The 19,447-nt window shown below is 34.4% G+C and overlaps 1 protein-coding gene across 2 annotated transcripts; it reads left to right on the forward strand.

The window, feature by feature from the left end:
• Positions 1-54: 54 nt before the first annotated feature.
• slc24a6a (solute carrier family 24 member 6a) lies at positions 55-18,093 on the forward strand. Of its 2 annotated transcripts, none has more exons than XM_051860305.1 (17): positions 55-768; positions 3,994-4,089; positions 6,639-6,715; positions 7,796-7,870; positions 7,958-8,042; positions 8,121-8,224; positions 8,317-8,391; positions 8,472-8,497; positions 8,604-8,657; positions 9,503-9,645; positions 9,731-9,897; positions 11,368-11,653; positions 13,184-13,350; positions 13,445-13,559; positions 13,661-13,773; positions 15,439-15,504; positions 15,599-18,093. In XM_051860305.1, exons 1-17 carry the CDS (start codon positions 603-605, stop codon positions 15,707-15,709), a joined length of 1,926 nt encoding a protein of 641 aa, XP_051716265.1. In that variant the 5' UTR covers positions 55-602; the 3' UTR covers positions 15,710-18,093. The 2 variants fall into 2 exon arrangements, with proteins under 2 accessions (XP_051716265.1, XP_051716266.1); XM_051860306.1 differs by having other exon boundaries at positions 9,731-9,816.
• The last annotated feature ends 1,354 nt before the right edge of the window (positions 18,094-19,447 follow it).

Consider the following 19,447-nt stretch of genomic DNA (forward strand, 5'->3'; position numbering starts at 1 on the left):
TTCCTATAAAAAAATTAACTACAAACCATAATTTCATCCCAAACTAGCAAGCCCCTGCTGGGTGACAGAGTGCCAAATTTAGCCAAACTATATACCAGTTTCTGGCCCTATTTTGTACTCTATTCGTAGAAAATAGCCCAAATACTTTTTGAGGCCAGTATATCTAGTCTACAAACACTCAAGAGAGACGATTTACCTTAGCTGGATAACGGTGTTGTTCTTATAGTTCACCCTGCATGAGAGCGCAGTTGTGAGTCTGGGAAACACCCTCGGTGACGGAGTCGAGCTCTGTGTGGAGGGAGGAGAGAGAGAGAGAAAGAGGGACACAGATGGAGATGGAGGTGGATGTGATAAGAATGCTTATAAGCTGAGACAATATGTGAAAACATCTGAATTTTTTTTTCTTGTTTAACGACAGTTTAAAATCTTTTCGTTGTTCCGTTACATTACTAAAGATCCGAAAGAGGGCAAATATCGGTAAGTGAAAGATGACCGTGTGTCTTTATTGAAGCGGTAGGATGCTAAGGCGACAGACGTATGGCTGAATTTAAGCAAGCTAGCCCGCCGTATGTTGAAAAGAAAGGCCAATATAGGTGGTGTGAATGAAAGAAGAGGGCTTCTCTCTTGGGTGGACATGTTTTGAGAGGTGTGGTGGAGGGATGAAGGCGGTGTTGGTATCGAGACGGCAGCGGCTCTTCTATCGGCTCTTCATATGTGCTGTCGGGCTCATCGCCATCACCTGCTTCGCTCAAATTCTTCATGTAACAGGTGCGTTTATTCATTAACAAATCTTTCCGCTGCTAATAATTACATATTTTTTGTTAAATGTTTAGTTTTTACGTGTTTGCCGTGGTGCATGCTGTGTGTTGCAGTACAACTGAGTATTTTTCATTGTCGTGGAGATGTGTATTCATGGTTCATTAACTAGTTTCTGTCATAATGTATTTCTGTGATGCAGTGTGGCTTTGAATCAACCATATATGCAGCTATAATGGTCAAATCCAATAATTAGACCAACTGGGAATAAGGAACAGGGTGAGGATTGTGGGACTGTCATAATCCACCCTAAATTAAAAACAAAATGTTCGAGAGGTTCTCAGAAATATGTAGACCTATTATCTTTGACATACAGGTAGGCCTATAGCCTATATACGGTTCCAAACACAAAAAGTTAATCAGATGCCTGCGATCAGAAGTCTTAAAAAATTAAAAAGTCAAAACTCATTAAATAGTTTACACACTTGAGAACAGAATAAGGATTACTCAATTTCTTCATCCAGTTCATTTCGAAGCATCGTGAGATGTCACATTAAAACCCCAAAAGGAGTTGCGGAGGAGGAGAGCGGCAGGGACTAACTGAACTGCAGGGGTGGCGGACCATGGCAGGCGCATAATTGCCTTTCTCTAAAGGGCATCACTGTGACAGCTGCTTCAGCCTGACATATTTCGCAGTGACCTGTCCGGAATCTCTTGAGCATTGTTACCTGGACATCACACCTATGTATTGGGTCTTCACTATTACTCATCTTCAGAGGCTGAAGGATTGAATCAGCAGGGGTTTAGAAATTCTTCAGACATCAGAGAAGATCAGTCCAGGGTCCATTTAATCAATTTTTAGAGGTACAAACTTTCCGTTGTAATTTAGGTGCTTATATAGAGCACCTAAATTATATTTTTTGACAATTAAATGAATATGACGTAATATAATGGTATAGGAACCATATGTTTACATACGTATTAAAGGGATAATCCACCCCCAAATGAAAATTGTCATCATTTACTCACCCTCTTGTCGTTTCAAACCTGAAACACAAAGTTATTTTGAAAAATATGTCACTATTTTATTTTATTTTATTTATTTATGCAATTTTTATTATTCACACAATGACAGTCAGTGGGGTCCAACATTGCTTTCTATTGGGTACCATAGAATAAAGTAAGTCAGGTTTGAAATGACATGAGAGTGAGTAAATGTTGACACAATTTTCTTTTTTTGGGTGATCTAACTATTAGTTGATGCATAACATGTCCATGTGCTTTAACTGGTCATAATTTCTTTTTATTTTTGACCATTTTTAATCGCCTTTTTGCCTTAATTAGTTACTGTGGTCTGACAAAAGTGCTTCAAAATATTTTTTTAAAAAGTACTCAATATGAGCTGATAAAAGCTGGATATACAGTACTGTGTAAAATTCTTAGGCCACCTTTAAATGTTGTTTTAGCAATGGTATAATGACCATATATAATTATTTCTCAGTCTCTTTATTAGAATATAACCAGAAAATACAGGAAATTTGTATGCAGAATTAAACAACAGAAAAAATCTGAAAAAAAAAAAAAGACTTCTATAGGCTAAAGTGGCAAGTATTTGGTTTGGTGACCTCCCTTTACACTTAAGCAATAGCAGGAACTGGCTCTCTTAAACCTAAAGGAATGGGAAAAGACTGGAAAGCCAAGAAAACTTTCAAAATCTGAAGACAAGTTTCTCAGATTTTCTTCTTTGAGAAACTATGTCCAGGAGGTCACACTAAATGCTGATTTTTGCTTAAAGAAGCCATTTTCTGATTTTTTTTTTTTTCCTTCACATTGTGTGTACATATTTCCTGTATTTACTGTTTGTATCATAATAAAGACAAAAAAATAAATATGGATGGTCATTAAAACATTGCTAAAACAACAAAGCTGGTGGTGGCCTAAGACTTTTTCTCAGCACTGTATATCATAAATGTTTGAGAGAAAATTGTCTATTATTGAGAATAGCATGTTACACCTCGGGATATGTCAGCTTCCTAATGAGTTCTGCCAGAGGCGACATTTTGACAATCTGTCGAAAAGCACAAACTGATGCTGACATAAATGGGATGGGACGGGATGGGGTGGAAGTATAATGTGACCTGCTTCTGTGTCGTCATTCTTCTGTGTTGCTTATAATTTGATCTTTTCATAGTGCCTTTAACTTTTCCAGCTTTGTCTGTGTGAGTAATGAGTTCCTCTGGGAGGCTGAGTCTGAATGTTAAGCAGCTCCGAAAAAGTGCCATTGGAATCTACAGCTGAATAAAAGAGTGTGAATTTTTTTTTTTTTTTTTTTTTTTAGTAACTGAAGCTTCACTTTAATAATGGACTGTAACATTACCATGTCAAGCACAATGCATGTTTAGACGTGAATCTATAGACATGTCAAAAAAAAAAACAGAAACCATATAGCCTATTATAGATGAATTAGGCATCTTAGCAAATGACAATTGAATTCTATAATTGGTCATGACCTTAAAATAAGTTAAACTCAGTCATTCAGTAAACTCATCATTGGAAAAAAAAAATCATTAAAAAGTAATTTTCAAATATACAGGTTGCTGTTATGTGTGAATCATGCTCTCTTGAATTTTATCCATCACTACTGTGCCTTTGTGTTAATATTGTCTGGTCTACATATTCTAATATACAGGCATTCAGCCTATTGCAGTTATATTTGGAACTGATTAGTTTGCATATGCAAATGAGAACTATCTTTGTCATTTGGTTCTTGGGTAAACCACACCCTCTCTGGGATCAAATCCAGTTCCACACCACTCATTAATCACTGCTTTTGGATCAGGTTTCCATGGAAACTTGAGAGAACGGGAGGAAGCATTCTGATTGCCTCAATCTTTTGCCTATTTTTAAATAAGCTGAAGTTTGATACAGCGTGTCCAAAAGCCTGAAAAAAAAATGTATTCAATTAGAAAAGAATGCAAAATAGAAGCATTTTTACTTGACTTTTGCACTCTGCTCTGCATCTTTGGTGTAACTAAAGAACTGTGGTTTTACAGTATATATATATATATATATATATATATATATATATATATATATATATAAAATATATATATATATATATTGTCTTGAGAAGCTACATTTGTGCCATTGCAATGGCTTTTATTAAAAAAAATAAAATAAAAATAAAAATGTATAAGTAGAAAATGTTAAAGGTATACATGTTATGCATTTTTACAGCCCATTCCAAAGAGGATTCAGACCTGACCTGGGCCCGGCGTAGACTAGCCCAGCAAATCATCGAGGAGAACCAGACATCAAACACACCCAGAGCTGGTGAGTGAAAGCAAGTGCAGCTCGCCCTCTCTCTCTCTCTTTATTCGCTTGTCTTTCTGTATCACATCCTTCCATATCTTGCTATCTTTCCCCCTGCCTCTTCATTCTGTGAAGTGATGCAGACAGGTGCCCTCTTCATAGTCAAGCCCCCTTTGAGGCTTGTGTTACTAAGCAACGGAATCCCTAATTTCAGAACAGAGGATAGTCTGTTTTAAGCATTCAAAGTGTGCCACTTTAGATATATTAGTCATATGCCCTTTTTTCTTCAATCGACTCCTCAAATGACTCATCGACAGAGGTGTTTTCTTTTTTTCTTTCTTTCCTTTTTTTCATCTCCCATTCTCCAAATCACTCACTTTTTGATATGTTGATCTCACCTTTGGAAATGAAAGATTGTGAGTGTTTTTTCACCAAATAAATGTTCAGTGTCTCAGGTATTAAAGCTTGTGACAGTTCTGATGTCCCACAACCCTTAATGGATCCAAGCACGGGGTTCCACCTTGCGGACTTTTATGCTTGATACTGTAGTCGGTGTCATGAATTAAATTGAATTCATTTACAGGGTTAGTTTACCCTAAAATGAAAATTAAGTCGTCATTTACCTTACCCTGGTGTTCTGATGCAGTATGCCGTTCGTTCTTTTTTGGACCACAAAAGCAGATATATTTAAAAAAAAAATAAAAAAAAAAATGTACCACTCATGCTCATCCATATAATGGCAGTAAATATCTACCAGCTTTAAGCTTTAAAAAAAAAAAAAAAAAACATGCAGAAGTATCACAGAATGGTCCAATGCTACATATGTCATATATTCCAAGTGTTCTGGGGGTATATGATAAGGTTTGGTGAAAAACAAACCAAAATGTAATGTATCAATGTATTATTTAAAGAAAATCCCAACCTTGGCCGTTGGTCTTCTGTGCACGGCGCACATTCATGACACTCTGTTACACCACAGTTCACTCCGAGTTGATTAATAAAAACGTGACATGAAATACAATCCAAGTACTTTCTTCTCTGAGGTGAATATAAAATAATTGTATAATATACAATAATATAATACATAATAATAATTGTGTTTGTCGCAACAAGAAGCTATCGCATTCACACCTGTCAAAAGTCATTCTGACTGTCATCTGAGATATTGAACTCTGTGAAGAAAATACATGGATACTTTTTTTGGGATTTCTAGGAGTTGTATTACATTTAGCAATACATGTAATGTATGACACATGTCACATGGGATCATTCTGTGATACTTATGCGTCTTTTTTAAAAAGCTTTATCCTGGTGGCTCTTTACTGCCATTTTTATGTCACTTTAATGACATAAAAATACACTGTTTTGCTAAAGATTATTTGCTTGCAGTCTGTTCACATATGAAGTGATTTAATTTTTGATGACATTTAATACTACATCTGTATATATTATTATGCTTGCTGATATATTATTGCTATTTAGTAAAAGTTGTTTGCAAGGCTTATAAATATTTAAAAACAGCTAACTAAATTATCAGCGGTAGTGTAGGCAGAGCAGATTGCTTTTGGAGGACAAATGTAATAAAATGTAATGCTCTAAAAGGCTCTAAAATAATTTATAAATCCTTCTGATTTATGAAATTCAATAAGGGAGTCCTTGGTAAATTTAATCTTAAATGTAACTGAGCAGCTGTTCTAGTATGCATTGCGATAACAGATTCGATAGCATTGCTCAGGATAATAAAGACATATTCTCCATTACATTTGGCATATTATCTAGTGGAATGGCACTTGCAATAATTGATAAATGTAGCAAAGTTTAAAAACTGAAAAGCTGTGATTGTTATTATTTTGTGCATTTAAAGGGGTGTCATTTCCTCCCTCGTCTCTTTATTTCATGGCTGTTTATTAGACAGCTGGCCTCTTTAAGGCAGTCAGAGCAAGAACAGTCTTCACGCTGATTGCATCTCAAGAAGCTGTGGGCTAAAGTATTACCAGTCCTCTGATTTGGGCCCACTCTTCCTGGCCTCTCTGCACTATTACAGATTAGCTAAGAGGCTGGTCAATTCAATTGCCACTTAGTTACAATAGACAAAAGCTTCTTAACAACCTTAAGTTAAATGGAACACATTCTCTTGATTCTCTACTACAGTACATCAATGAAGTGAGAAAGCGCAACACTAGATAGGTTAGCGTTTTCAAAAATGAAATCAAATTTTAAAGATTAAATCAAATTAACTTTTGTTTTTGTATATATACATCTGAATGTGCATGGTTAAATATTCTCTTATCAGTCACAATTTTTAGGGCCAAAAGAAACTCTTAGTAACCCAGAATAAGGTTTCATAGCCACTGTGTGCTGTCAGATGCAAAACCTTTAAGATGTGACCTTTAACGCAAATGTTAATGTGCTAAATGTGATTAGCACCTGTTTCAGTTCAGACCAGAGCTGTCAAGATAGTTTCATAGTGATTGGAGGGTGATTAATTTCATAGTCTTATAGTCATAGTTTGAATAGTGATTGTTTCATAGTACGTCTGCATTCTCAAAAATGTTTACTTTTCCACCCAGCTATCCATGAATTTCCAGAGGACATTTTCACTAAGGGACAGAGGAGGCATGGGGCAGTTCTACTGCATGTGTTTTGTGTAAGTATGCCACAGTCCAGTGATAAATATACAGAGAACTGTGTGGTGCAACGATTGACCGTATCATATTGTTCAAAAGTTTAGGGTCAGTAAGATTTTTTTAAAAGAGATTAATACTTTTATTCAGCAAGGATGCATTCAAATGTGACTGCAAAGACATTTAAAATGTTGTTCTTTTGAATGTTGTATTCATCAAAGAATCCTGAAAATGTATGCGTAAAAACATTTTCTTGTAAAAAGAATGTTTCTTGTGCAGCAAATCAGCATATTAGAATGAATCATGTGACACTGAAGACTGACTTCTGAAAATTCAGCTTTGCCATCACAGGAATAAATTCAATTTTAAAATAGGGGTAACGCTTTAAAATAAGGATTTTATGTTATCATTAGTTAACTGCAGTAGTTAAAATGAACTAACAATTTACAATACTTCTGCAACATTTATTAATCTTAGTTTGTTAATTTCAACATTTACTAATACATTTCTAAGATACAAAGGTGTATCTGTCACCTTTAGTTAATGCACTGTGAACTAGCATGAACAGATTTATTAACTAACATAAACAAAGGTTAATAAATGCTATAAAAAATGTTTTGCTCATTGTTTAGTTCATGTTAGTTTATGCATTAAGAAATGTTAACAAATGAGACCTTATTGTAAAGTGTGACCCACTTTACAATAAGGTTCATAGTTAACATCAGTTAACTACATTAGTTAACATGAACTAATAATGAGCATTTATTACTTCTACAGCATTTATTAATCTTTGTTAATGTTAATTTCAACATTTACTAATACATTATTAAAATCAAGGGTCGTGTTTGTTAACATTAGTTAATGCACTGTGAACTAACATGCTGTATTTTTATTAACTAACATTAACAAAGATTAATAAATACAGTAACTAATGTATTGCCCATGGTTAGTTTATGTTAGTTAATACATTAACTAATGTTAACCTTATTGTAAAGTGTTACCAAAATAACTAAAAATGAAAGACTTCATGCAGTACGGTCTTTGATAGAGTGTTTGTGAAGGTTCTCTGCTGACCTGTCTTCTGTGTGCTGTTTTGACCACAGGCAGTTTACATGTTCTATGCCCTTGCTATTGTCTGCGATGTCTACTTTGTCCCCTCTCTGGAAAAAATCTGTGAGGTGAGTGTAGTTTGTTGCTACCGGCAGGAATCTCAATGTTACTGGGATATAGCAGAGCTTATTCTGAGCTGGAGTTTGTCTTTTCAGAATCTGCACCTCAGTGAGGATGTTGCAGGTGCCACCTTCATGGCAGCAGGCAGCTCCGCACCCGAGCTTTTCACATCTTTGATTGGTCAGTATCGGTGACTTCTAGCGATGTTTTTTTGTAATACGTTGTTACTGTCAGTAAGTAGTTGTCTCTTCATATCAGGTGTGTTCATCACCAAGGGAGACCTGGGGGTGGGAACTATTGTGGGATCAGCTGTCTTCAACATCCTGGTCATCATCGGAGTTTGTGGAATATTTTCTGGGCAGGTAGTTTATGGTTATTTTACTATATAAAATATAAAACTTTACAGATTCTCTGTGTTTGTTTCTTGTGACTTTTCACCATTCCTGCTTTACAGACCATCACTCTGACCTGGTGGCCGCTCTTCCGTGACTCTATCTTCTACATCCTCTCTGTGTTGGCCTTGATTCTGGTAAGCAGCACCATATTTGCCTGTTTGTGTTTTGTAGTCACAATTAAAGACATTTTTGTATCTATTTTTGTGTATTTCAGGTCATATATGATGAAAAAGTAATCTGGTAAGTGTGCCAAAGTCATTATAAATAAGATGTAATAATCTTCTTTGACATTTAATCTTCACTGAAACTGGGCATATAGCCTTATCATATAACATCACTGTTGCAGGTGGGAGACTATAATCCTTATATCCATGTATGGAGTTTATATCCTTATCATGAAGTGAGTATTTCATATCATATACAGTACCAGTCCTAATATATATATATATATATATATAATACTATATTAAATAATATATTATATGTAAATAAGTTAGTAAAAATAAATAAATAAATATTATATATTTTATTTTAAATAAAATATAATATTAATATAATATATTAATATTTTAAAATATAATATTAAATAAATATTATATATTTTATTTTTATTTGATATTGTATTATTATTAAATAAAAATAAAATATATAATATTTATTTATTTATTTTTATTAACTTATTTACATACTAAGTTAGTATAAATACATATTATATATTTTATTTTGATTTAATATAGTATTATGTATATAATTCTATATCAAATACAAATAAAATATATAATATTTATTTATTTAAAAATAAATGAATAAATAAATATATATTTTTTATAGTATTATATATAATACTATATTAAATAAAAATAAAATATATAATATTTATTATATTATAATAAATAAATATTATATAATATTTAATATATATGTATCATTTATATATATTAAATAAAAATAAAATATATAATATTTATTTATTTATTTATTTATTTTTACTAACTTATTTACATACTATATTCCAATGGAGTTTACATCCTTTTCATGAAGTATTTAACATTTTTACTTATCATATAAAGTACCAGTCAAAATATAATTTACGATAATAATAAAAAATACAATCTATTATATTATAGTAAATAAGATAATATTTATTTATTTATTTGATTAATTAACATATTTACATACTTATATTTTTGGTCAGTGCATAATTTTCCCAATATATAATATGGGTTTGTGTGTGTCCATTTCAAGGTTTAACAGTCAGATTTGGGGCTGGGTGGAGCAGAGGTTTGGTATCCCAGGTCAGCCGTGTTTGGTGAGCAGTCTGCGCAGAGATGTGTCGGTAGGAGAGGCAAGCCCCCACTGTGACACCTCCATGATCCTCTTGAAGAAAGGTGTGTGTGTGGGTGGAGGGTGGAGCTGTGTGGATCATACTGAGTGGTTGTGCATTATAAAGTACCTCGTCTCTCTCTCTGTCAGGTCAGAATGCGGGTGGCCAGGACTCCCCGGTGGTGATGGTGGATGAGTTGATGAGTCTACACCCTCACCAGTTCTCTTTTTTAGAGGCAAGCCTCCGTGTCATGATCACGCCCCACTTCTCCCCCCGCACTCGCCTCAGCATGGCCGGACGCATGCTCATCACTGAGGTACTGGCTGGATGCTTGCTCGCTTTTTGCACGTCTGGATGGGACAACAGCACCTCAGTTTCACAAACGAGAATATAAACTATCAGGCTTATTTCAAGATCTAAAGTTTTCAGTTTTTCAGTAAAAATACTGGTGTGAAAAACAACATTTTATAAGATATTAAGACTAAGACTATATTTAAGAATATACTACTGTTAAAAAATTTGGGGTCAGTAAGATTTTTAAAATGTTTTTGATAGTTATCTTATGCATTTACTGTTTTTGATAAAAAATGTAGTATCAGTATCATTATGAAATATTATTACAATTTAAAATAACTGTTTAAATACTTATAAAAATGTAATTTATTCCTGTGATAGCATAGCTGAATTTTCAGCATTATTACTCCAGTCTTCAGTGTCACATGATTCTCGCTGATTTGGTGCTCAAGTAACATTATTATCAGTGTTGAAATCAGTTGTGCTGCTCAATATTTTTTTGTAGAAACTGTGATATATTTTTTCTGGATTCTTTGATGAATAGAAATTTCAAATTAACAAAATTTATTTGAAACAGATACAAATAGATGAAATCTTTTGTAACATTATAAATGTCTTTACAGTTACTTTTGATCAATCCAACTTTTTATGCATCTTTGCTGAATAAAACAATAAATAAATAAAATATTGAAATGAATATTTTTCTCAATCCATTAGCAAATAATTTTAAATCAAAAGGTTCGAGCAAAACAATGTTTAAGGGAAAAAAAAGTTTGAGGTTTATGCTTAAAATCAGAAAATATTACATTTGAGATAAGAAAAAACTTAATTCAATACATATTCTTATAAAGTCTTATTATCTTACACAATGTTTAATCTCAAATAAATGTATTGTTTAAATTTTTATATGGCTTATGTTTTATTGGAAAACAAAATAAAAAAAAGGATTAAGAAAAAAAGCTGTGCTTCTGCTAAAATTAGGAGAGTAAAAATTAAATATTAAAGAGATCTTATTTATGGTTTCTTTTTCCTATGGGTCCTTTAATATGACCCTCCTACTGTAACATCTGCAGCAGGTAGGATGGTGACTGATCCAGTCCAGAACGTCTGCTGTCATTTCCTGTATACTTTTCAAATGTCAGCAATAGTATTTCTTCCTATAGGTTCAAGCATCCTTAGACACTACTCCTGATTTCCATATTCGTTTAAACCCCTGGATATCTTCTGTAACAACCATTTTGTTGTTTGTTTGGGCAAATGCTTTATTCCATCTACAATATTGTTCACATGACTTGCTTGTTGGCTTGACTCTTGCAGCTCTTGCATGTCATCTTTAAGAAGCCCTGACAGGCTGCGCTTTATCTTGTGTTCAACTCTGTCCTCACCATTTCTCATCTAACTGAATCTCATTCGGTTGAAGGGGTTCACATTGGGTCTCCCCTGCACAGTGTTCGACTGTACTTCTCTCACATCTTCTGCCTGTCTTCCACAGAGGCAGAGACTGATTAGAAACAGGAGCCCTGGAGACAGCAGTGGCAGTGGAGCAGGGGACACTGCCGGCCAAGATGGTCCAGGCATGGAGGGGGTTCCCTGGGGTCTGGAGAATGGAGGGGCCCTTGAGAGTGAAACTCAACCCCTGGAGGAACCCAGACAGAGGGGCCAAGGACAGGAGTTAGAACGAGTAACAGATATAGAGGATGCGCAGCCTAAAGAAGAGGAGGAAGAGGAAGAAGAAGAGGCAGATGAAGAACAACCCTTCAGACCTCTTACTGTGCCAGGTGAGTGAATATTAAGGATGAATTACAGATTGTTTCTCAAACAATACTCAATTGATTTAATAAAGTTAACAACCAGTTATCTGTATCATGAATATTTTTGATATTTGAAATAAGTAGTTTTGTTTTTTTTGTGGAATCCTTATAGCACTCATAAAAATTAGATTCACCCAGAATAATTTTAGAATTTGATTATGACTCCCTGAATCAAAAACAAACTGAATCATGAGGTGCATAAACACTCCCACCTCTAGTGGATATGTTTATAAATGATATCAAAACATTATATTTAACCATTATTCGGAATAACAGGACAACACATTGAGTTTGTGCTTCAAGTGTCTCCAGTTTTTCCCTGCATTCTGATTAGGAGAATGGTTCTCATTTTTAACCCATTAAGGACCATAATCCATTAGTCTAAGAGCCATTTGTAGATAATGGGGGCATGCGTTTTAGATTTGTGCACTAGTGTTATGATTATAGAAAAGTGATGAGAGCTCTCAAATCACTCGGGGCTAATGCAGCTTGCAATCAAATGAACTCCATCGCTGCTGAACAATTGAACATGTTACTGAAGATGACAGGAAGGGTGAAAATTGCAATTTAAAGAGCTCAAAAGGGATCCATTTGAAACATTTCATTAAAAGAAAGGCAAATAAGGAGAGATCATTAATATTTCATTCAAGCATCATTGTCTATAGCCGCGTTTCCACCACAGGAACTTTCCCCAGGAACTAGGGGCTTTGGGGTGGTACTCGTTGTGCTTCGACTGCAAGGATCAGGGTCTAAATGAAGTTCCGGTTAAAAAATTTAAAGCCTAGGTAGTACATTTCTTCAAAGTTCAGGAACTTTCAGGGGTGGGACTTGAACATGCTGAACATGCTGATTGGTTGAGTTCACGCAGCATTTTGATTGGTTGACCCCACGCTGCATTTTATTTCAACCACAATTTTTAAAAGTTTGTTGCGGTGCGTACAGTAAGAGTTGTTTGCTATTCCAATAAACAACGGAGTTTAAAAATTACGAATGATGGACAGACAACGAGGTTCAGGCTTTATTAAGCTTATATGCGGAGGACGAAATCCAGTGGGAACTGGACCGGACTAATCTTCACTGTACTTTAGACCGCGATGGAAATGCAGACAGCAACAGGTCTGGGGGAAAAAAGTTCCTGGGACAAATTGTTCCGGGTGATTTCGGTGGAAAAGCGGCTTATATAGACATGGGGTGTCCAAACTCGTTCCTGGAGGGCCAATATCCTACAGTGTTTACCTCCAACTTGCCTCAACACACCTGCCTGAAAGTTTCTATTATGCCTACTAAGACCTTGATTAGCTGGTTCAGGTGTATAATTGGGGTTAAAGCTGAATTCTGCTGGACAGTGGCACTCCAGGAGCAGGATTGGACACCCCTGATATAGACAGTCTTTTTCCTGCTGGTGACATTTGAAATTGTGATACTCTCTTTGTCCTGTAGGTGGCATTAAGGAGCCTAGTATGAAATGGTAATGATTTGAAGTACTTTTATCCACAGAGGGGTGCTGGGAGCAAGTGAAGTGGGCATTTTCATGGCCCTTAGGCTGCCTGCTGTACTACACTGTCCCCAACTGTGTTTTGCCGCGCTGGGAGCGCTGGTTCATGGTTACCTTTGTGGCCTCAACACTCTGGATTGCCGTGTTCTCCTACCTCATGGTGTGGATGGTGAGATCAGCCTTTCAATGCTCATTATCACTGTAAAAAATATGTAGGATGGCCTGTTAGGATTTCTGTTTAATACACAATATCTTTGTTGCAGGTCACCATTATCAGTTTTACACTGGACATTCCAGATGTTATCATGGGTATTACGTTTCTAGCAGCAGGCACCAGTGTCCCAGATTGCATGGCTAGTCTCATAGTTGCCCGTCAAGGTGCTAAGATAACCCCATTTTTTTTCTTTTCTTGACCAGTTTTATTGAGTTTTATAGAGTTTTATTGATGATTGAATGAATTAATGTGTCTGGTGCTGCAGGTATGGGAGATATGGCGGTGTCCAACTCTATCGGCAGCAACATTTTTGACATTCTGCTGGGTCTTGGTTTCCCATGGGCTTTACGCACTCTAGTAGTTGATTATGGGTCAATGGTGAGTTTGTATTTATTTTCAATTAGGGATGGAATTGCGATTCTTTCTCAAACAACTGTGGGTGGATCCACAAAAATTAAATTAATTGAATGTAAAAAAAAATAAATAAATAATAACAATAATTTAATAATGAAATAAAATTAATATATTTAAAGCAAATAAATATTTTCAGGCAACTTTTAAAAGTCTTAAAACTCCTTTTGTTCCATCCCTAATTTTAACTTACAGTTTCTTTCCTTTTACTTTTACTTTCTATTTGTTTTAATGAGCTTTTATTTTTACATTTACAGTTTTCATTTTTATTTTAGTTTAGTAAGTTGTAGTCATTTTATGTGCTTTTTTCATTTTTATTATTATTAATATTACTATTCAGGTTTAATTAATTTTTATCTCTATTTTAGTTCACATTTAGTTTTTATGTATTTCCACGTAATTTTAATGCTTCATTGTAAACATATTTCAGTTTGTTGTCCAGGCCAGTGGTTCTCAACTGGTTTGACATTGGGACCCACATTTTCCATGATCATTAAGCCACGACCCAATTTTTTAGGAATTTGGCCTAAATATATAATTTTAAAAACCAAGCAAATTTATTTCACAAAAATGGTTGACACACATACAAGTACCGACCCACTTTACTTACATACACATAAATTGTAAGAATATCACTAACACTGATGAATGAACAATATAAAGTAAGGCTATTGATAAATAGCAGTCCCAAACTAGTTTTTATTAATACAGTAAAGTTAATAAGTTGCAATGAGCCACCACAATCATCAAAAATATAGAAAATAACATAAAGTGAAAATAAAGAGGTATTTTGGGGTTACGGAAACAACAGTTACCAAGTTAAATACACAATACTAACATGAACTTTTAATGAAACATATGGAAACTTCTCCTGATGAATAGAGTGAACACCATACCTGCATGCAAATCCTTCCCAGCTAACAAACAACATACCAGTCATGTAATTTATTGAAACTCTTTAGTAATTTCATGACTTACTAATTGACAACTTTACTACGTTGCATACTTGTAAATTCTTTTGCTCTTTATATATAGTGAAGTGATTTACATTTGCGCGTGCAACTGAAGAGTGCACACTAAGAGCAGAGTATATCATCTAACAGGACAGAAATGTTTATTTTTCTGAGGTGAGAGACTTTTTATTTCGTAAAAAGTTAGGAAAATAATGTTAGAATAATGACACTGAAACTACATCTAATCTGACAGCAGATACTGAATCAGGACAACATGTTTTTCTCAGAGACTCTTTACTTAAACTGCGTCTGATTGAAGAGTCAACAGCTTTCGCGCGCGTCTTTCAAAATAAAAGTTTAGCGTCAGAAAAACATTAAGAATTATGTTTGTTGTTGTTGTTTCTTTGACTTCACACTTTGCGACCCACTCCAAACGGTTTTGTGACGCACTGTTTGGTTGTGACCCGCCAGTTGAGAAACACTGGCCCAGGCAACTCATTTTCTACTTTTCATTTAGTTTAAGTTTGTTTCATTCAGTTTTTTTTTTTTTTTAATTAACACATTTTTAATACTTCGTTTTAGTTAAAAAATAATCCTGATTCTGTGTGTTTAATACAGATGGCACCAAAAGTGTACAATATTTCAATTCTTACAGCATTCTCTCTTGGTCTTCCTCAAGGTCTTCATTAACAGTAAGGGGCTGGTGTACTCAGTGATTCTCCTTCTTGCTTCTGTTTTTCTTACTGTAAGTTCATCATTGAGAATTTGAGAACTCTCATCTCATATTTTTGCATTTACTTATGGCATGTACATGGCGTGTATTCTGTCCATCTGCACAGGTACTAAGCGTGCACCTGAACCACTGGAGGCTGGACCGGAGGTTAGGCCTTGGGCTTATGTTCCTGTATGCCATCTTCCTGCTCTGCTCCATCTGCTTTGAGAAACTCTAGATCACACTGTTCATGTTTTGCTTAGCTGTAGGGTCGATCTAGTCATAGATAACCATATTTTAGCCCCAGTCATGCCTTATTAGTAGCAGTTATTTCAGCCATGGTTTGAACCGTGACTTTGCTCTGGTAGGTTAAGAACAGGCCAGTTCTACACACTGCTTTAAGCCAGTCGCTCGCTAGACAGTGCTGCCAAACTCAAGGAGACTGTACTGCATACTGTACCTCTGAAACATTTCTACTTAACATACAGAGAACAAAAACCAGTTTCAATTGCAAGATGTGAAGAATTTATATAAAGCGGTGTTAAATGTTTACAGCACACAGAACACTTCCTCTAGCTTCGCCTTTTGCATATTTCTATTCTAATCACAATCAACCATGAAACGAAGAACAAATTTGACATTGCAAAAGTGTTACTACTAAAAAGAGTCCTATTAACTCTTGTAACCAAGATACACTCAATTTATTGCATTATTTTGCCTTATTTATTTTTGACGTTAGTTCTGTAAAAATGTGGTTTAGGATTTAAGGATTTTCCTGTTTCAGTATATTTAAGAGCAGTCTGTCTTTTTTTGTGTTGTTCCTTAAAGGGTTAGTTCACCCAAAAATGAAAATTCTGTCATTTATTACTCACCCTCATGTCGTTCCACACCCGTAAGACCTTTGTTCATCTTCGGAACACAAATGAAGATATTTTTGATAAAACCCGATGGCTCAGTGAGGCCTGCAATAACACTCCCTTTTTCAATGCCCAAAAAGCTACTAAAAACATGTTTAAAACAGTTCATGTGACTACAGTGGTTCAACCTTAATATAAATCGACGAGAATACTTTTTGTGCACCAAAAATAACAAAATAGCAACTTTATTCCACAATATCTAGTAATGGGCGATTTCAAAACACTGCTTCATGAAGCTTTACAAATCATTTGTTTCGAATCAGTGGTTCAGAGCGCCAAAATCACATGATTTCAGTAAACGAGGCTGTGTTTTGAAACTTCAATAGTTCACGTGACTCTGGCAGTTTGATACACGCTCCGAACCACTGATTCAAAACAAAAGATTCGTAAAGCTTCGAAGCTTCATGAAGCAGTGTTTTGAAATCGCCGATCACTAGATATTGTTGAATAAAATCGCTATTTTGTTATTTTTGGCACAAAAAATGAACTGTTTTAAATATGTTTTTAGTAGCTTTCTGGGCATTGAAAATAGGAGTGTTATTGCTGGCGATGCAGGCCTCACTGAGCCATCGGATTTTATCAAAAATATCTTAATTTGTGTTCCGAAGATGAACGAAGGTCTTATGGGTGTGGAACGACATGAGGGTGAGTAATAAATGACAGAATTATCATTTTTGGGTGAACTAACCCTTTAAAAAAGAGAATATTCTGGTATTTTGGAAGGCAGTTGTTTTAGTATTACTGATTAACCAAAAACACCCCCTGTCTTTGGTAAGTGTTTACGTACCAAACATGCTTAGTTTTATATAAAGTGTCACTTAGAGGTGTCCTGCACATTTTGATATGTTGTAATGAAATAGTTACTGTTGTGCCCCACTGCAACACTATGAACTATGAACATGAGAAAGTAACAATCAATTAAATCTTTAACAATGTGTAACCATTATTCATAAATAACTGCTTTATACACAGGCCTTTATAATTTAATGAATATATTTTCACACTATGTATGAATGACACCTCATCAAACAACAGACCTTAATTGGTCTTTGCACCAAATGAAAATGTTTGGAATTCAATATATTTATAACTTATAATAATAGTATAATATAATGTTATAAACAATAGAATCTCTTTTTTTTATGATCCTACATTGCATACTGTCTACAGGACAGATAATGAATTATAATATATATTAATAACCAAAGGCTCCCTCTGTTTAAGCTGAAAATAATTTGGTTAATTCTGGTACAGCAGTGTTTTAATTGTTAACTTTAAAGTTATTTTCAACATTTGACATTTTATCCTGATTAAACGTGCTTATGATTCAGTTCTGTTGTATATTTAATTCTTAAAGACATGTATTGCTTAAAAAGTCCCGCACCAATCGTCAAAATTTTCTTGCTTGTGGTTTGCAGTACTAATGAGCAAAATTGTAATTTATTTAATTTCTCTTCTGAAATGTCCAGAAGATTTTCATCTTACCACTCACACTAAAAAGTATGTGACCGGGTAAACATCTTATTATTATGCCACAGTTTAAGGTCCAGTTGAACATCTTCCCTGTTTATTTTCATTTTAAAAGTCACATAATGCGGACATGGCTCATTATTACTATCTCACCATTTGTTACAGTCCTGTCTATATTCTTAAAGATATTTGTATGTTGTTGAGTGCAATAAAACAAGGTCTGTGCAATACCCAAGATCATCACTTTTATGAGTCATTGCATTCTTCCCCATATACTTATGGAAGTGTTACAAATAAAGTTTCATTTTGTGAAAACATTAATCTAAAGATGCTGAGTTCTTAAGAGTTTATTTATAAGCATTATGGGAACTACATTTTTAGGGAAGAATGATGCATAGTCTCACAGAAACAGTTTTAACAAAATAGGTAAACATTTATTGTAAGAACATTTCTATCTTCTATCTGTGATGTAGCAGTGTTTTAAAGGGACAGTTCACGCAAAAATGAAAATTCTGTCATCATTTAATCACCATAAAGTTGTTCCAAACCTATATGAATTTATTTTTTTCTGCTGAACACAAAAGAAAATATTTTAGAAAATGTAGGTAACCAAATCGTTGTGGGGCACCATTGACTTCCATAGTACAGAAAACAAAAAAACTACTATGGAAGTCAATGGTGCCCCACAACAGTTTGGTTAACTATATTTTCCAAAATATTTTCTTTTGTGTTCAGCAGAAAAAAATAAATTCATACAGGTTTGGAACAACTTTAGGGTGAGTAAATGATGACAGAATTTTCATTTAATTACAAACCATACCCTAATCCTAACCTTATAGTAAGTACATGTAGTTATGTAATATTACTCAGAACTTAAATGTATAATTACAGTGTAACAAAGACACTGTTACGTGTCAGAACGTCACTTTTGGGTTTCATTCATATACTGTTTATCATATTAAAATAAAGTGTAAACCTCTTATTCCACAACGTTTATTCCATTCTACTTTTATTTCATGGCTTCCACAAAAATATTAAGCAGCACAGCTGTTTTCAATATCGATAATAATAAGAAATGTTTTTGAGCACCAAATCAGCATATTAGAATGATTTCTGAAGGATCATGTGACACTGAAGACTGGAGTAATGATGCTGAAAATTCAGCTTTGCCATCACAGGAATAAATAACAGTTTAAAATATACTGTTATTTTAAATTGTAATATTTCACAATATTTCTGTTTTTACTGTATTTTTGATCATAAATTCAGCCTTAGTGAGCATGAGACTTTTTCAAAAACATTTTCCACTCCAAACTTTTGACCAGTACTAGTGTATATTGCTTGACATTTTTTAAAGGGTTAGTTCACCCAAAAATGAAAATAATGTCATTTATTACTCACCCTCATGTCGTTCCACACCCACAAGGGTGAGTAATAAATTACATTATTTTCATTTTTGGGTGAACTAACCCTTTAACATAACTAATGAGCATATACCAGCAGTACACTCTGATATATAAGTGATTTCTATATATATATATATATATATATATATGTGTGTGTGTGTGTGTGTGTGTGTATGAAATGTA

The sequence above is a fragment of the Ctenopharyngodon idella genome, chromosome 14, assembly GCF_019924925.1.
Source record: "Ctenopharyngodon idella isolate HZGC_01 chromosome 14, HZGC01, whole genome shotgun sequence".
NCBI classification, from domain to species: domain Eukaryota; kingdom Metazoa; phylum Chordata; class Actinopteri; order Cypriniformes; family Xenocyprididae; genus Ctenopharyngodon; species Ctenopharyngodon idella.